At 29.3% G+C, this 17,336-nt stretch overlaps 3 protein-coding genes across 4 annotated transcripts; 1 reads left to right on the top strand and 2 right to left on the bottom strand.

The window, feature by feature from the left end:
* Window positions 1-335: 335 nt before the first annotated feature.
* On the bottom strand, window positions 336-3,575 carry LOC100742398 (cell division cycle protein 16 homolog). Its single transcript, XM_003491192.4, has 11 exons — window positions 3,157-3,575; window positions 2,918-3,070; window positions 2,684-2,842; window positions 2,430-2,589; window positions 2,102-2,354; window positions 1,956-2,035; window positions 1,787-1,876; window positions 1,397-1,706; window positions 1,066-1,228; window positions 771-963; window positions 336-690 (listed from the first exon to the last, which is right to left on the bottom strand). Exons 1-11 carry the CDS (start codon window positions 3,265-3,267, stop codon window positions 407-409), a joined length of 1,956 nt encoding a protein of 651 aa, XP_003491240.2. The 5' UTR covers window positions 3,268-3,575; the 3' UTR covers window positions 336-406.
* A 117-nt stretch (window positions 3,576-3,692) lies between these two features.
* LOC100742155 (protogenin-like) lies at window positions 3,693-13,191 on the top strand. Of its 2 annotated transcripts, none has more exons than XM_012388151.3 (20): window positions 3,693-4,110; window positions 4,942-5,204; window positions 5,282-5,414; window positions 5,496-5,652; window positions 5,723-5,797; window positions 5,893-6,119; window positions 6,471-6,616; window positions 6,695-6,854; window positions 6,931-7,215; window positions 7,342-7,506; window positions 7,583-7,774; window positions 7,860-8,044; window positions 8,252-8,399; window positions 8,487-8,585; window positions 8,661-8,814; window positions 8,903-9,036; window positions 9,113-9,475; window positions 9,566-9,843; window positions 9,924-10,031; window positions 10,113-13,191. In XM_012388151.3, exons 1-20 carry the CDS (start codon window positions 4,044-4,046, stop codon window positions 10,320-10,322), a joined length of 3,549 nt encoding a protein of 1,182 aa, XP_012243574.1. In that variant the 5' UTR covers window positions 3,693-4,043; the 3' UTR covers window positions 10,323-13,191. The 2 variants fall into 2 exon arrangements, with proteins under 2 accessions (XP_012243574.1, XP_003491238.1); XM_003491190.4 differs by having other exon boundaries at window positions 3,694-4,110; window positions 7,339-7,506.
* A 1,492-nt stretch (window positions 13,192-14,683) lies between these two features.
* On the bottom strand, window positions 14,684-17,250 carry LOC100742034. Its single transcript, XM_003491189.4, has 7 exons — window positions 16,842-17,250; window positions 16,585-16,758; window positions 16,271-16,473; window positions 16,046-16,199; window positions 15,686-15,954; window positions 15,339-15,554; window positions 14,684-15,263 (listed from the first exon to the last, which is right to left on the bottom strand). The coding sequence occupies exons 1-7, from the start codon at window positions 16,888-16,890 to the stop codon at window positions 15,210-15,212; spliced, it is 1,119 nt and encodes a 372-aa protein (XP_003491237.1). The 5' UTR covers window positions 16,891-17,250; the 3' UTR covers window positions 14,684-15,209.
* Between the last annotated feature and the right edge of the window lie 86 nt (window positions 17,251-17,336).

Below are 17,336 nucleotides of genomic sequence, written 5' to 3'. Positions count from 1 at the left end.
CTTTCTGTCATCTTGTACTTAAACCAAGTTTAAGGCAAACTTGTACTTTAAGTTTAAGTATGTACCGTTAAACTATGTTTAAATACAAGATGACAGAAAAATTATGTTCTGAATTGAACATCGGATTCCGAAACGTAAATCGGTTCCCATAATGACAGGTACCCAAATATGTTTATCTATCGACGAAGGATCTCGATCCAACCCGAATCAAGGCTCAGATACCCGCACATTTCTAGTGGGTAAATATTAATTATTTAAGCATGCATGCATCAAATTTATATACAAAATGAGTAGAATATATAATAAAGGATAACTCTCTGAACAAAAAAGGAATGTTTGTAGCAAACCAATTGCTTTATTACATACACAAATCTATTTATCATATAAAAAAATTTGCGCATTTTTACTATTCTATATGAGCAGTCGATGAATCCAACATTTCAACTTCGGAACTAATGTCAGTGGAATAATTCACAACTACGTCTCGCGGATTGCGTTCCACTTTATCAGAAGTATCTTCAGTTTTACTGGAATCTTCTCCCCATCCGGAAAATAAATTTACTCTTAATTTATCAATATCTTGACTTCCTGACCCAGCTACATTATTTGCATTTTCTAAAGGTTCTGCATTATCTGTTTCTTGATGTTCAGTTGCAGGGTACTCATATTTTGGAATATCAACTGGTGCACCTAAAAAAGAATTCATTTATAATCAAATATAATGTACATTTAATAAAATACATTGAAAACTGAACATTTTTTGTATATACCAGGATAAGGGGGCGATTCTTCTATAAGTTGTTCCATAACATAAGTTAACATAGTTGTTGTGAAAGTATCATCCCTCCTAAGTCCAAGAGCTCTATGAAAAGCATCAACAGCTTCTTGTGCATTTCCCATTAATGCATGAATGAAACCCACTGCTGAATAAGTTGATGCATTTAATGGATTTAACATTAATGCCTGCAATCATTATTAGGAAATTTATCTGATAGCTTGTAATTTAAATTGACATTTTAAGGAAAAAGTATGTTTCTATGTTTTTTTAACATAAAATTTTTTAACCTGTTGATGATATTCTAAAGCCTCTCCGTATTTCTTCATTTTTCTACAAGTATGACCCAAGTTATTTAAAAGTGCCTCCCATTTACTAGGTAGAATAACATCCTTTAGACCACCTTGAATTCTTTTCATGGCTTCCTTAAACTGCCGTTCAGCAGTTTTGTAACTGTATTCGATGAAACGACAACTCTTGATAAATTAGACAGATTTCCAAAAACCGGGGAAGGGTGGAAGTACACTAATCAGGTTGCAGAGTGAATTTTGAACCTCTTTTTTGCATATTAGAATAACTCAATCTCAGGGATAATACTACAACAGACATCATAATACTTACTCTAAATTATAAAAAGATATAACTCCCATCTCGTGTATAACAAATGGATCGTTTGGAGCTATTCCTTGAGCCTGTTGGAAAAACTTGTCAGCCAATTTAAGATTATTTGTTAATCCGCATTCAAGTCCAATATATAAAAGTGGCAGGTGACAACCTTTCATTAATTGAGAAGCCTTAAAATAAGCAGCCATTGCCTGATCATGTTCATTTTCTACTGCAAAGGAATGACCATAAGCTAACCAAGCAGGACCAAATAATCTGTCCAGTGCTGTGGCTTTTGCTAAATATCTTCGTGCTGGATCACTTTTTCCTATTATTAAAACAATGGAATATCTTATAAAGTAAGAATACAAAATAATTTTAGAATTATCAAATAGAAATCATAATTACCTAGACTATAATAATAACATCCAACAGCAAACCATGCTAAGGCCATGTCTGGATATAAGTCAACTAATTTATGTGCTAAATAGAATAAAGCTGAAAAATGATTATATAATGTACAAAATTTCTTTCTAATTGCACATTCTTTTTTTATATAGGAGTGCAATATAATTACCATTAGTTTTTTTTAGTTCTACTAAACAGGCAATATGTACTGGTAAGCATGAATTATGATATGGATCTTTTTTTAATATTCTAAAATATATGATAGAGATTATAAGATTATATAAATTCACATACATACATAAGAGGATATATTACCTTTCTGTGAGAGAGAAACATTTGTGATAATCACAATTATAATACAATCTCTCTGCTTCTGTAACTTCCATATCCAAATTACCTAATAATCTATCTGTGACAAGAACTCCCATAACACTACATGTTGCAAGTGGTTGCTTTGTATTTGGTTCTTGATATTTTTTCAATTTACTTTCATATAATAGTCGTAAGAGCTCTGCTTCAGCTTCTGTGCATTGTTCAGCAAAGGGAAGAGATTCCAGAAGTTCTTTTTCTATTCAAATTATATGTATCATAAAATTACTTGTATGTATTATTACATGAAATTAATACATACACACTTTAATACCTTCAGCAGCTGAAAGCATTTGATTTTGAACTAATGCTTCAAATGCTTGATATGAATATACATCACAATGTAGAGCTTGTTTGTAACAGTCAGTTGCTACTGCCCTATTATCTAAAGCTTCATATATTCTTCCTTTCACGTACAATATTGAACTGTGTACCTATCACAAAATACAAACTAATCTATAAAGTTCATCACATTACAGAAATAATATTTAAAAGAAATTATGAAGAACATTATTTATACTTAATCACATTTTTTGGTGCATCTTCTAATATATCTGCACGATCTCCAAAACCTGACTGTGTTATGTTTGTACATACTTCTGATTCTTTAATAACCTGTAATGCTTCATTGTATTCTTTTGCTTCTAACAGACTTCTTACTGTTAGATAATGACACATTACATCTGTCTATAAAGTAATATTAATGTAATTAAAAAAAATGTATATAACAATGTTATGATATTATTAAAAGTTATAGTTTACCTTTTCCAATCCACGATTTCTAATAAGATGAGCAGCTCTATGATATTGTTTCATTAGATACATACAATGCGCTAAGGTGCATATATCTTTAGGATCTTCATTACTTAATGAAACAACTTTGTCTGCCCAAAATAAAGCAGCACTATAAAGATGCTGTAAACAAACCAGTAGTCAGTTTTTTTAGTAGCGTACAATAAATCAATATCTTTTAAAAAGCTTGATAAATTTTGATACTTTACCAAATCAATGTACGATTTAATTAATTTTCTACAATTATCTAAGTCAATATTCTTATTGTCTAATAAATTATGCATTTTCTCGCAATCTGCATCAACACTCTGTCGCGCCATATTTAATTTAAATTTTGAAGGTTAGGTATTCCTTCCTTAACGAATCAACGTTATATATACCAAGATACTTGTAATTGAATACAGTACTACAAAGTATTCCTTCATATATAAAAATACTTGTTATTAAATTGTTACAATCAAATTCACATTTCATAGAACATTAGACAATCGCATAAAGTCGCATTTGCATAGACTAAACAGTTTACATTTTTAAACTATACGACGATACAACAACAACAACACGCATGTTGTCATCATCGATCATTTCTACGTAAACATTTCTGATAATGTTATTGGTCAAAATATGAGGAAATTGGACAAAGCATAATATGTGGTGCTGCGTAACAAAACATCATTCTGTTTCAAAAATTTCTCGCATCCGGCGCTGTGGGTCGCGATCTAGAATTTTGTGCGTCTTTTCCTCACTGGAATAATTACAAACAAGGGTAGTAGCGAATTAGAAGATGGCAAGAAACGAATGAATCGCGTGCTAATGCAAACGAAGCTAATCGAGTATAATTCGCGACGACCGTGTAACTCTCGGTATTGTCGACGTCCTCGAGTTTTCGGTGACGATATATTGTCAATCTTAACGATAATGTGAGAAGCTAGAGCGAAGCTCAAAGGGGGGTAAGAGTTCGGCGAACGGAACGGCCAAAAACTCTTGCAGGCGATGTCAAACATGCGGCGACGAATTTCGCAGAAAAGTCTACCAAACCGACGGCGTATTTCGGCCAAGATTTGTCAGTGAAACTAGTGCCAATGAGTGTGAATATATGGCGGCGCGAGTACTTTTACTGAGCATCTTGTTTACAGAAGTGCTAAAGCCCGCTTATGCCGCAGGTGCGTCTCCCTTCTCTCCGTCAATCTAATCTGTTTATATTCGCCAAACACGCTGGACCACGCGCCTAACGTTCGTTCTTTTGTACACTTATAGATGATTACAATCTTGATACTTTTTCTTTTTTTACGAACTGTGCATTATTTGATTAAAATAAGAGTTAAAATTCGAACATTTTTGATTATATAGCCTTTTGAGAAAAATGATTATATTTCCTAAATATTTTGTTTATATTACTATGACATGTATGAAAAGAAATTGTTGTAAAACAAATAGTTTAAAATATTTAGATATTTCATTGGTAAAAGATTATTTGAATTATGATATGGTAGATTTACTCTAATGATTTAAAATTTGGATTAGTATAATTTTACATGAATATATGTATACATTTGGATTCAGTGATCACATATCATCTTTTTTATACCAAAATTATGTGCAAATTATCATCTTTTTTTAGTAAACAAATGGGATATATGCCCTTTTTTTCTGTTCCTAATATATAAATTAAAACATAAATGTGGCATAATATACTATATATAATATAACAATGATTTTATAATCATTATACTTTAAATGTATTCTATAAATTAGTTATGCTATAAGTTTGATTCTCCATTTGCAGAATCATCTGATAATTTTATGTTTTATTTACTTTATATTCTATTATATAATATATTGAACCTCATCTTCATAATATTAATAGAGAAGGGGGGATGTAATAGCCATTTTGAATGTGACAGTTTATAATATTCAAAATATATTTTAACACATTATTATAAAAATTGTAAGCTAGTACATTTTTAGATAGTGCTTTATGTTTTATACTTTAGGTGTCAAAGAAATTGGAACTGGTCTACATAACAAAAACGTGTCAAAATCAGAAAGTTTCAACATTAGTTCAACCAAAAGTTCTGGCATAACATTAGAAATTCAACCCAGTGGTCATGTGATATTAGGAAAAAAAGGAGTTACACTTACTTGTATAACTGGACCAAATCAAAATATTTCTTGGTTACACAATGGAATACCTGCACCACCATGTGGTATTGCACGTTGTACTATTCTCAAGAATGGTTCTCTTCATTTACATAAGGTATATATTGAAAAATTTTATTTGTTATTTATATTAAAATTAAATCAATTAAGTATTTTATTTTATTCTTATAATAGATGGTGCAAAAGTTTAAAGAAAAAAACTCTACTACAGTTAACTTTAAAGATTATTACAAAGATGAATATCGTTGTGTAACACGTACTAATTTAGGGCTTCTAAGATCATCTCCTACATTTATTCACATAGCAGGTAAGTTTTCAGTTTAACATACTGTTATTAAGCATCCTGATTTTATAAATGATGTTAAAACATATAATTATATTTGTTTAGAACTTGCCCATGTATTTAAAAAATCACCAGAAAATATAACAGTACAAGAAGGTGAAATTGCAAGATTATCTTGTTTAATAGATAGTGTTCCTTTTCCTCCTAATATCACATGGCAGCATAATGAAAAAATATTGTTGCCCAATCAGAGTAATTTAAAGTAAGTAATTTTTGTCAAGAATTAACAATGAAATTATTTTTTATATTAATTGAGATTATTTAATTTGTAGTAGTAAGTATATAATGGTACCACCAGGTGTTCTGTATATAAAAGCAACGAAGTTATCAGATGCTGGTTCATATAGGTTTGTATTTGTACTAGTATCATACAATTATAAAACAATTTGTGAAATTAAATTAGTAAAGAAAAAACTATGTAATATATTATCTATATTCACAGATGCATAGTAAATAATGAATTCCTAAAGAAAACCAAAAAAAGTAAGGAAGCAAAATTAACTGTTATTTCACGACCAGAGGGTAATGGATCACATATACCACCATTGTTATTTCCACAAATTTCATACAATCATTGGTTGTTAAATGGATCGAATCTTAGTTTAGTATGTGCTGCATCTGGATATCCACCGCCACTTATGATGTGGTCATTTATTCCTCGCTATACTGGTATTTGATATACATATATTAACCATTTGAATCCCAGGGGTCATTGAAAAAACAGGGTCGAAAAATCCCGAGCAGCGCGATAGCGCTTGTCTTAATCGATTGCGTCACAATAGCGTTTGTCATATTTGTTACTTTATGAAATACATCTATATTATTATATATGCGTACAATTAGTTTATAAATATTTCAAGTTTTGTCCAATAAAAATTATTGCGTTCAAATGTACTGGAACTTTTCAACACAAAATCTAAACAGCGCGATCGTGCTGCTTGGAACTCAAATGGTTAATAACATTATTTATATATAGATGATATTTATAATACACAAATGTAGTGATTTATTCATTTTTAGGTAATCATAATGTTGCACAACCTCGCATTTTGCTTAATTCTAGTATTGGTATTACTATATTGTCACTAGTAAATGTGAGTGCATCTGATGCAGGAGTTTATGTATGTTCTGTAAAGAACTTTGTTACAAATAATGTGAAGATTCAAGTAAGTTATTAAAAAATATTATCAAGTATGAACATAGTTGTTCATAATTTTAATAACATGCTACAAAAAACATTTCAGAATGTAACAGTGGATATATTAATACCACCATCATTTGTGAAGATACCTACAAATCAAGTATGTCCAAATGGGAGAACCGCAAGATTTGAATGTCAAGCACAAGGGTTACCTGTGCCTAAAATATATTGGTTAAAAGATTCATTGAATATAACAATTAATGGTAAAGTTATTCATTACAATATTTATTTATCTTCATATTATAATACGTGTAATTTATGAATAAACTGTTTTTGCAGGACGTAGGACTATATATACAAAAGAATTTAATAAGATGGAACTTGCAATATCAGCAACAGTTCCATCTGATTCTGGTATTTATCAATGTGTTGCTGTAAATTCTGTGGGAGAAATTTGGGCCGCAGGTCGGCTTCAAGTAAACACATCTCGTAATAGTCCTGCTGCACCTACCTCTTTAAAATGTCGTGCTCTGTCACCCGTTAAAATTTTTATTTCCTGGGAACCACCAAAGTCTCTATCACATAACAGTATTAAAGCTTATACCGTCCATTATAGTCCCGTAGGTAAGTTTAAACGATTTAATATGCATAGAAATATTTATATAATAATTAGTTAAATATTTTATATAGTGGTTAGTTAAATATTTTATAATGTTTTCCAACATCTTATATGTCGTGTTCATCAAGAAGGAGGCAAAGAAGAAGTTTCTCCACCTGAACCGGGTAATTCTACGTCAGTAGAAGTGACGAAGCTTCTTGAACCATATACTAATTATTCCTTCTACATACGAGTGTGGAACAATTATGGTCCTAGCGATCAATCAGCCACCATTTTGTGTTCTACAGCCCCAAGTGGTGTGTTATTTTTTAATGTAAATTTTATCATAAACGTAACGAAAAGCCAAAGGTACAGTTTATTTTCTTTATTCAGTTCCTAAAGGTGCACCAAAAGTAAACGCGAATATACTTAGTAGTACAAAGTTAAATGTATCATGGGAGCCATTACCTAAAAAGGAGTCTCGTGGTGTTGTGGTACAATATAAATTACAGTTGAGACTGCATGAACATCCATCTTCTCGGGTTCTTCACTTACCCGCTGACGTGGATTCTTATGTATTTTCTGGTATGTATGTAATTCTTTTTGTACAGTCTTTTGTACACTCTTTTGTATTAATTTTATTTGAAGATTACTAATCATGTTCTTGAAGATTTAATACCTGGAGCACAATACGACCTACGAGTACTAGCCAGAACAAAACAAGGTTGGCCTAACGTGAGTGAATCGCAATTAGAGTGGATTACTGTAACTATGCCACCAGCTGAATCTAATCAATTTATTATCAAAAATGTTGTGGATGTACAAGTATTAATAATAAATGCTTCAATTGTAAAGGTTAGTATACAAATTTTGTTAATCAAATCTTTTTAATATTATTGTATTATTGTATATAATATAATATTTATTATATATATCATATGTATATATATATGAATAATATATATGTATATATATGCATAATATATTATATATATTATATGATAATATTATTATATATTATATTGTATTTCTATAATATTGAAATAAATTTTGTCATGTTAGATGAAATGGAAAATAAATGTTAGGGAAAATAACATAATTGAAACGGAATTTGATCTTTGGCAAATTTATTGTGAGAATCAAAGTGGACATAAATTAGCAACTATTTTTTTACCACAAAATGTTACAGAATATGTATTTACTAATCTTGGTAGGTATTGGTCAGAATCATTTCCAAAAAATTATGTATATGTTGTGTTCTTCTTTAATTATGTATTTATTTTTTGTTCATAATTAGATGTAAATGTTTCTTATACAATGGGCTTATGTATGATAAGTTCTGGTGAAACAACAGGCTGTTTAACAAAACAAATACATACTATTCAACTTGATACAAGTAAGTATTATAAATATAAATTTTATTATAACATAAACGAATTAATTGGATATATCATTTTTTTTTATTAATCAGATAATGTACCAATGGCCTTGGAAGCAATTCCTGTTTCACCTACTTCCATAAATGTTACATGGTCCTTGAATGGTGTGCATGAAGTGAACTCTTTTGAATTATGTTATCATGCAATTCATGTCGCAAATTCAGATGGTCCTAAATGTTTTATATTGTACGTAATATAAATTATGCATAATCTTTTTTCATTATAATTTCAATCAATATTTTTGCACTAAATATTTTTAATATCCTCTTGATAGGAACGATACAAAAGCAAATATTGACAAACTCAAACCATTTACATTATATCAGTTTAAAGTAAGGGCCATTCAAAATAATACAAACCAAAGCAATTTTTATAGCGAATCTGTAGAATGTTATACGAATGAAGATAGTAAGTGTAGAAATACATTATACTATTTATTTGTACGTTCGTATTACAGAAATGGTAATTTAACAATTAATTTCAGTCCCTGGCAAAGTAGAAGAAGTACAATGGTTTTTAGTAAATAATACAAAAGTACGAATTGCATGGAAGGAACCAAGTAATATAAATGGTATAATACAAAACTATTTCGTTATATATACAATGGACTTAACGGATTCAGCCACAGCATGGAGAAATGTAACAGTACTTGGCAATAAAACATCGACAACTTTACCTGGTCTAACTCCAGGAAAACGGTATTTTGTCATGGTTCAAGCTATGACAAAGGCCGGTTATGGTAAACCGTCAGATCCTATAATCATTATTACTGGCGGTTCATCAAAGGTACCAAGTCCTCCAGATGAACAAAAACCACCACAAAATACAAAACCTGATCAGAGTCTTGGTAAACAAACTTATTTGCTTCAATTGTACAAGAAGTTAATTGAAATAATAAAATTTAATCTTATAATTATTTCATATTTACTTATTTTAGGTGTAATTCTTGGTGTAAGCATAAGTATTGGATTTATTACAATTTGCCTGTGCAGTATATATTGTCGAAAAAAATGTGAGAATGCTCGTATTTTGAGAGAAAGTGCGCAATCTACAAAAGGTCGTGCTTCGGTACGAAATGGAAATAGATGTTGCGCGGATCAGTCTTCTACATCAGTGAGTCAACAGATGAATACCAGAATAACGCCTAATGAAATTGAACTTGCTGTTCTTTGTCCCACATCTCCAATCACAACTAACCCACATTTAGACACGAAAGTATGTAAATGTTTTTTTGTAATGTATATAAACATAAGCTTATATTTGAATAGACAATTCTATGAAAAATATCATTGCAGGGTGGCAAATCTAATGGAATTCTTGAATCTTGTGTAAAAGAGCCTTTATTACCATCATGGGAAATAAATGGTGAACCGAAAGATATTCATATAACAAAAAATTCTCAGGTGCGAAAAATTTTCATTTTGAATAATACAAAATGATTAAATAATTTTTTATATGAAACTAATATATGTCTTGAAATATAGTACAAAACAATGGACAGTGTTGTCTTAAGTACACAAAAACAAGAACAAGAGCCAGAACAAGATTTAGATGGCACACAGCTTACGGTGGTCAATTGTACTTTAGGCAGTAGCAATAGCAGTTTAAATAATAATTCTGGTTGTCCAGATGGAGATACGTCCTTACCAAAACCTATATGTATATCTGTTCCGGCGCTTGGACCAAATGGATGAAACCATTAGGCAATATATTTGCGTGTTCACATTTTCTTCCTATGCTTCCGTGCAACAGGTAGGATGTAAAACTTTTCGTGCATCTCGAATAATTTGATTGCAAGATGTATATACACACAAAAGTACATACATATGTATGTATGAATTACAAGAACAGAATTCTCAAGGAAGTTAGAAGCAATGCAAGTTACTATATTTTACAAGTTTAACATGGCATAACTTGTGAATAAAAATACTAATGCATACATGATTAATGTAAATAATAATGTTTTGAAAGTGCGTTGAATCTGGACACTTCAACTATTATCTTGTATATAATGTTTGAAAGCAAGTTATTATCGATAACACAGTATTTCTGCATTAGCAGTTCGGCAAGGAATCTAGTAATTTTTAGATTTCATTTTGTATGAAATAATACCGTGGCACAGATATATCATGCAAATGATACTTAATAATATTCATTAGGTAACTTGCTCATATGTATATTGACATCTATTAAGAAGAGTATGAAAATGAAAATTAAAAAAGAAGAGTATGAAAATGAAAATTAAGCAAGTGGGATGATATGAAAATTCTTGATGTGCACCTGGGTGTCTGTTAATTATGAGTATGTTCATAAAATATCATATTTCGAATAATAGTGAAAAAGTAAATAATGCATTCCTTCACACTAGAAGACAAAATTATTAAATATCCAAATTACGGGTATGGCCTAATTTATTTCATGATATATATTGCTTTTATAGAGAGCAATAGTACTGATCATTCCAAAATCTTATGTTTTCCATTAACTAAATCTAAATTAACAAGAGATGGTTCTTAGGTTCTAAGAAATTAAGAAAAAGTACTATATAATCAGATTTTATGTATTAAAAGTATAGTCTAGGTTTTTCTTTTATTACAAATACTGTAAGTATACATATAGCATCGCAAATCTTGGCAAATATTTATTTTATTGAAAAATAAGACGTTGACAAACATTTTTAAAAAGTGTAACTGAAATGTCCATATTATATAATTTAGCAGAATCTTTTTTATACTACAAGTTTGATAACTGTATTATACACTATTGAGACATTTGAGAACAGGAAAAAATAATAATGAAATTTGTAAAAACAGCATTAAGATTTTGTAATATAAAAGAAATCTACAAAAAGAATCGAAACAATTTTAAATCATAATATTAATTTAATCACTGAAAATGTATAATATAATATATGTATTTTTTCCTGTTCATATGATAAAAGAAATCTTATGTTGTACAAGATATTTAAAGTTAACTACATCATACAAAAGCAAAAAGTGAAAAATGCGAAAGAAAATTATAAACATATTCCAGACTGGTGCATGTTACCATGACAGAAAAACCCAACACAGTACCTGATAGAATAAGCTATATCTTTTAGAGTGAGACGTAGATATGTCATGTTATTATTGTACCTCCATTAATTGTTATTTATTACATTTTACATTCAGTACTATTTTAAATGATCACATTACACTGAATTTATGCAATAATATAGTCACTACAAGCACAGTATGAAATCATGTAAAAATAGAATTAATTCAATCTGCACATGCTAGAGATTTTACCATATATTTATTACACAGAGTTTTACATCTTTGTACGAGATAATTTGTTAAACATATAATTTAAAGTCATTTTTGAAAAAATTATTCTGCCTTGTGTTGAAATGATGTTGCTATTAATAGAGATTTTTTATATTGTATATTCTATAACTAAACTTTTTTGAATACAACTCATGATTTACCTATTTTTATGAAAACTCAGTACTAGTGGATTACTAAAAAATTTCACAAGATCTGATTGCAGTTTTATGAAAATAAGTAACTTCATTTAAACACTATTTATGAAATTCGTTACATATTCTACGATCACGATTATTAGAATCTCAATTAAAGATAAACTATCATAGCTATTTACTGACTTGACAGTTCTACAACAAATTATGTTTGTTATGAAACATAAACATTTCACAGATAGAATACCTGTTTTGTGATTTTTATTTAAATGATTTGTTTTCCATTTGTTATCATATTTAACACGACCTGTTACATTTTATGTTACTGACATATAGTAGTATACTTTTATATTTGTTGAAGGTATTTGTTACTCTTCTTAGAGTTAAATAAGAAATGAGAATTGATATATAATAGTAGGCAACTAGTAACTGATCGCTCATGAATTCATTTTTCTTTTTGCATTAAAATTCTTAAAATATTTTTAAATATTTTTTGCACTGTATGTATATGTTAATTATTAAGCTTGTACAATTTTCTAACATTAATGGAATTTTAAAAAAAGAACAAAAAAATAGTTGTAAAGAAAAAGGTATTATTTTTAAGGGAAGAAAAGATAGATCAAAAGCATTAATAAAGAAAAAGAGATATAATAATTAATATGGCGACAAAATATTCCATGGCAAATATTACGCATTTGTCATTTTAAAAAATGTTTTGATTTTATTGTATACAAATCTTAACTAATGTTTATAGAATTAAATTGTATTTTGATCATTTTACTTTTTAGCAGCATAATGTACTGTATTTGTTAAGCGCGATATTGTTCTGTCTGCTATGAACGTAATTTTAATATAAAAAATCATTTATTTGCGTTAATTTGTACCTTATATAAAAAGTTTTCAATTTATAAGACAACATTCGTAAATTTGAAATGGATTGAAACGTATGGTGTTGAATTGGTATCATAATATCTTTGATTAATTGTGTGAATGTGATAAGTTTCAAGCTTTGTAAAAAAGAAAAAAGAGAAAGCAAAAAATAGAGTCGCCGTGCTGTTATCTGAGCGTTTTATTTGCTTCAAAAGATTGATTACACAGTATTGAAATACAAAGCAATAAACATTGTTATCTTTAGGCTACAAATAGGAAACAGCAAGTATTGTAAATGTTACATTTAGAGTATAACGATTTATATGGAAGAAAAATATTAGAATTGAGGCTATTTTGATTACAATTTAAAAAAAAGTATTTGTTTATCTTATAAATTATTATATACTTTGATTTAGAAATATCGTAATCTATTACTTTACTGCATTATGCTAAGCAATGTTTCGGATATGCATAAGGTATTATTCATACTACTTTTGTCATTTATGCATCAAATTTAATTTTCTATTATATCATTTGAACTTGTACCTTTACTAAATGATAAGGAGCATAGTACATATTATTTCATTTCACTTGCAATAGTTCTTTCACAAAGTAACAATCCAATAGTATTGGCCATACACAGACAAAGTATTAATTATGTTGTACGGCGACTCTAGTCAAGTAAATATACCTCCATAATTGCCACCCTATACAAGGGGTAGGTATGTTATATTACTTAATTTTAACTTAACCTCAGTACCTATTACACAGCACTATAATTTAGATTTACACGATTTACCTCAAAAAATTTATTACAGTGAGTAGATATAGCCAAGACATTATACTTTATTTTATATAAGATATATATGAAAAAGCAAACCCGGTAAAAGAAATTTGATATTTGTATCATTGCCGTTAATTATAGCACTTATTCTATATCGAGAAAACTTTATTAATTTATTTTTTCATAAATCCTTATCATTTTTTTACTGGAACATACACGATTAATGTATTGCTATAATTATGCTGTTTTTTAGGGTGCAGTTACTTTGTAAATATTTTTATCTACGATTGTATATATATTATCTGCAGAAAATATTAAAAGTATATATTTTAATATATTATGTATAATGAACTACATCAAATTATAATCTTATTGTTTAAAGTATTAAAACGATACACGAAATATTTAATGATATTGTTGACCCTTCTGATGCAGTATCTTGTTGTAACCAATGATTGAAATAAAATTAAAACAGTGTATCGATGTTGGTTGTGTTAAAATATATGTAAAAAATAATGCCTAACCCTAGAAAAACATTCAGTTACGAAGAACTGCGAAGGTACAGGTAAAACAAGTGAATAAATGCGTAAATGAGTAACTTTATTATCAAATTAATAACAATTGCTTCAGAATAGTAATGCTATTAATTTTACTTGGCAGTTATTGCCATTTTATTATATATTATTTTGTGTAAAAATTATGTTTACCTTTATATAATAAACTTACTAATTTTTTTGTTTGGCGTTTAGAAATATTTTCTAACTTAATTAATATTATTTGTACTTGATTTAATACATTATATAATTTAAATATATCTAATTTATTAAATTTATATAACCATAAGATATCATTTATTTGGAATAAAAAGATTTCTAAGTTATGAGTCACAGCTTTTGGAAGATACACGTTAAGTGGAATGCAATGGATATAAAAACACAAAATCCTTCTACTTCTATAGATCTCGTTAAGTGTTTAACAGTTTTTATTTATACTCCCAGTCTTGAAAAATTCAGTATAAAAAGCATTTTGGCGATGTACATAATTCTCTAAAATATTTATCCAAATAACATTACATGTTATAATATATCGTGTTTAGGCATGTAAATAGTCTAGTTTTATTCTTCAATATTTTTCAACTTAGTTCTTCCTATAATGTCGAAACTGACTAGCAACCCTAAGGTGCAAAAATTTTATACTCAAACTATAGTAAAATTAAGTACATTAATTGCTACTTTATCACATTTGCAATAGGCTTATACATGAAATCTTCATATTCCATCTGTACTTTTTTATAAACTTGACTAACAATATTTGTTAGAAGATAAAATACGAGTAAGGTGTGTAACATACAATAGAGTATGTAACTTGCATAGATTACTAGGCACAAGGTGAAACGCTCCAAATGTTATTTCATACAAATTATTGTAAGCTTTTTCAATATTTGATCTTGGCAGTCTATATTGTTAAAATTCATAGAATCAAGGAATGTGGAAATATCTTCATGTTTACATAATCATCAAGAACCTATAAATAAATAATTGACATAATACCTTCCTCATCAGAATTTATGTTCTCTTAGTCACATAAATAATTATTTACCTCTTTCAAAGCATCTTTTGTGAGTTTTGGATAAAGATATGTAAACCCAATACTCGATAATTTTCCTGCCTGTAAATACAAATGCTTATTATAAAGAAGTTCTTGATCTATGTATGGAGACAGAGGACTATTTTCCACTCCATCTTTATTGCAAGCTTCTGCCCAGGGTCCCATATGTTTGTCATTGACTTCTTCAACAACAGAACTCATATCTGTCTAAAATAAATAAACAAAATAAGGTTTTTAATCCACATCAGAATTAAAACTTGCATTATAGTTCAAAAAAATTATATCTGAATTTCTTAGTAGTAAGAGAAAAAAATAGTGTAACAAATTTTCTTCCATACTTTGGCTAGTGTAGAAAGTGCAGTACCCCAATAATCATGATTGATATTAAATAATTCTGAAACTATAGCACTGATTGATCCTTGAGTTGAGTCACCTTCATCAACAACGTTATATGTTTGACCTACAGTTTCTGGCCTATTTACTACGTGCCAAATAGCCCTGGCTACATCCCTCACATGAACTGTGTTCATGTGAAGATCTGGTCCCCAAAGTAATTTCATCATTTCTCCCAAATGTTTATAAACAGCTCCTACCACTAAACGTGGTGCTACATAGGGGAAATTAATTTACATATATAAAATATTTGTTACATATATAAAATATACATATATCTCTATTAGGCAATAAATTATTATTACCTAATCCATTTCTATCACCACAGCCATATACTATGGCTGGTCTAAGGATTGTAAAGTTTAAATTTGGTATGATTTTTAAATCATTCTCTACTTGTAACTTATACTTTGCAACAAATGTCCATGGTTCTCCAGCATCTTCTTCTTTGAGAGAATTCTATGAAAATATTACAGATTACTAATCTTTGTAATAGATTGTTTAATACAAAAATATCAAAGTTCACATACTTTGTCAGAGGTACTAAAATTACCAGAAGATATTTCTACATAACGATCAACTTGTAATTTTGCAGCTTGTTGAGCACAATTCATACTCAACTTATAAATTCCTTCTTTATATACAGGATCTGTTTGACTGCTCTTTGTTTCTCCAGCACAATTGATTACAAAATTAATCGGATTGTCAGATAAAAATGCATTTTGACAAGATACTACAAATAAATATTCAAACGCTAATCATAAAGTACATGTTCAACAAAACAATTATTATCGTAATTGTTTCATTGAAAATAGATAAGCGCCCTTATCAAACTTTAAATTACCAGTGTTGATTAAATTTGCGCTCTTAAATTCGAGCAAAGGATGCTCGAATAATTGCTGATGTTTAGTATTCAGCCAAGCAGTTTGCGGCGGCACTTTATCCACTACACGTATAAAGGACACAAGATCGTTATCCAGTAGATATTCCACGAGATTACGTCCTATGAAACCGCATCCTGTTTCAACGATAAAACTTCTTTTTAGTTGTTTTGTTTGTCACTTCCGCTATATGCTATCATATGAAGTAGAATATGCTCACCTCCTAAAATTATTACTCTTGGCTTTTTATTAGAATCAGACGTTGCCATAATTATTTGTCATTTAAATCCGTTATTCCTTTGTTAAGTTTCGTCCACTTTTGTCAAAGTAAGAAGAACGTTATGCGTTATGACACTTCATAAAAAGACTTCAGTTAGCGATATGGTTATCAAATTACTGTGCGACCAGCCTTCACCTAACCTCAAAAATATGCCGCAAATAAATGTGTTACCACTACCACCGTTCTATACCGATGCCTTTCGTCAGAATCATCGATGCTGAATGTAGTTTTTGATTGCCTTAAGTTAGAGGAAGACAGAATCATGAGGTACCGTTCACTGACGATTCTCGGTTGCAGTTTAAAAGTGCCTTCTCCCAAATCGCGCATCAATCACTAACAAGCAAAATATGAAGAATACCTACCGAAAAACGAGATTATGAATGATCAATATGCTACTGGCCGAGTTTCAAAACTGATGCAAACGCGGTCGATAGA

Source organism: Bombus impatiens, unplaced genomic scaffold, assembly GCF_000188095.3.
Source record: "Bombus impatiens unplaced genomic scaffold, BIMP_2.2 scf_0526, whole genome shotgun sequence".
Taxonomy (NCBI): domain Eukaryota; kingdom Metazoa; phylum Arthropoda; class Insecta; order Hymenoptera; family Apidae; genus Bombus; species Bombus impatiens.
This window is presented reverse-complemented; position numbering and strand designations above follow the sequence as displayed.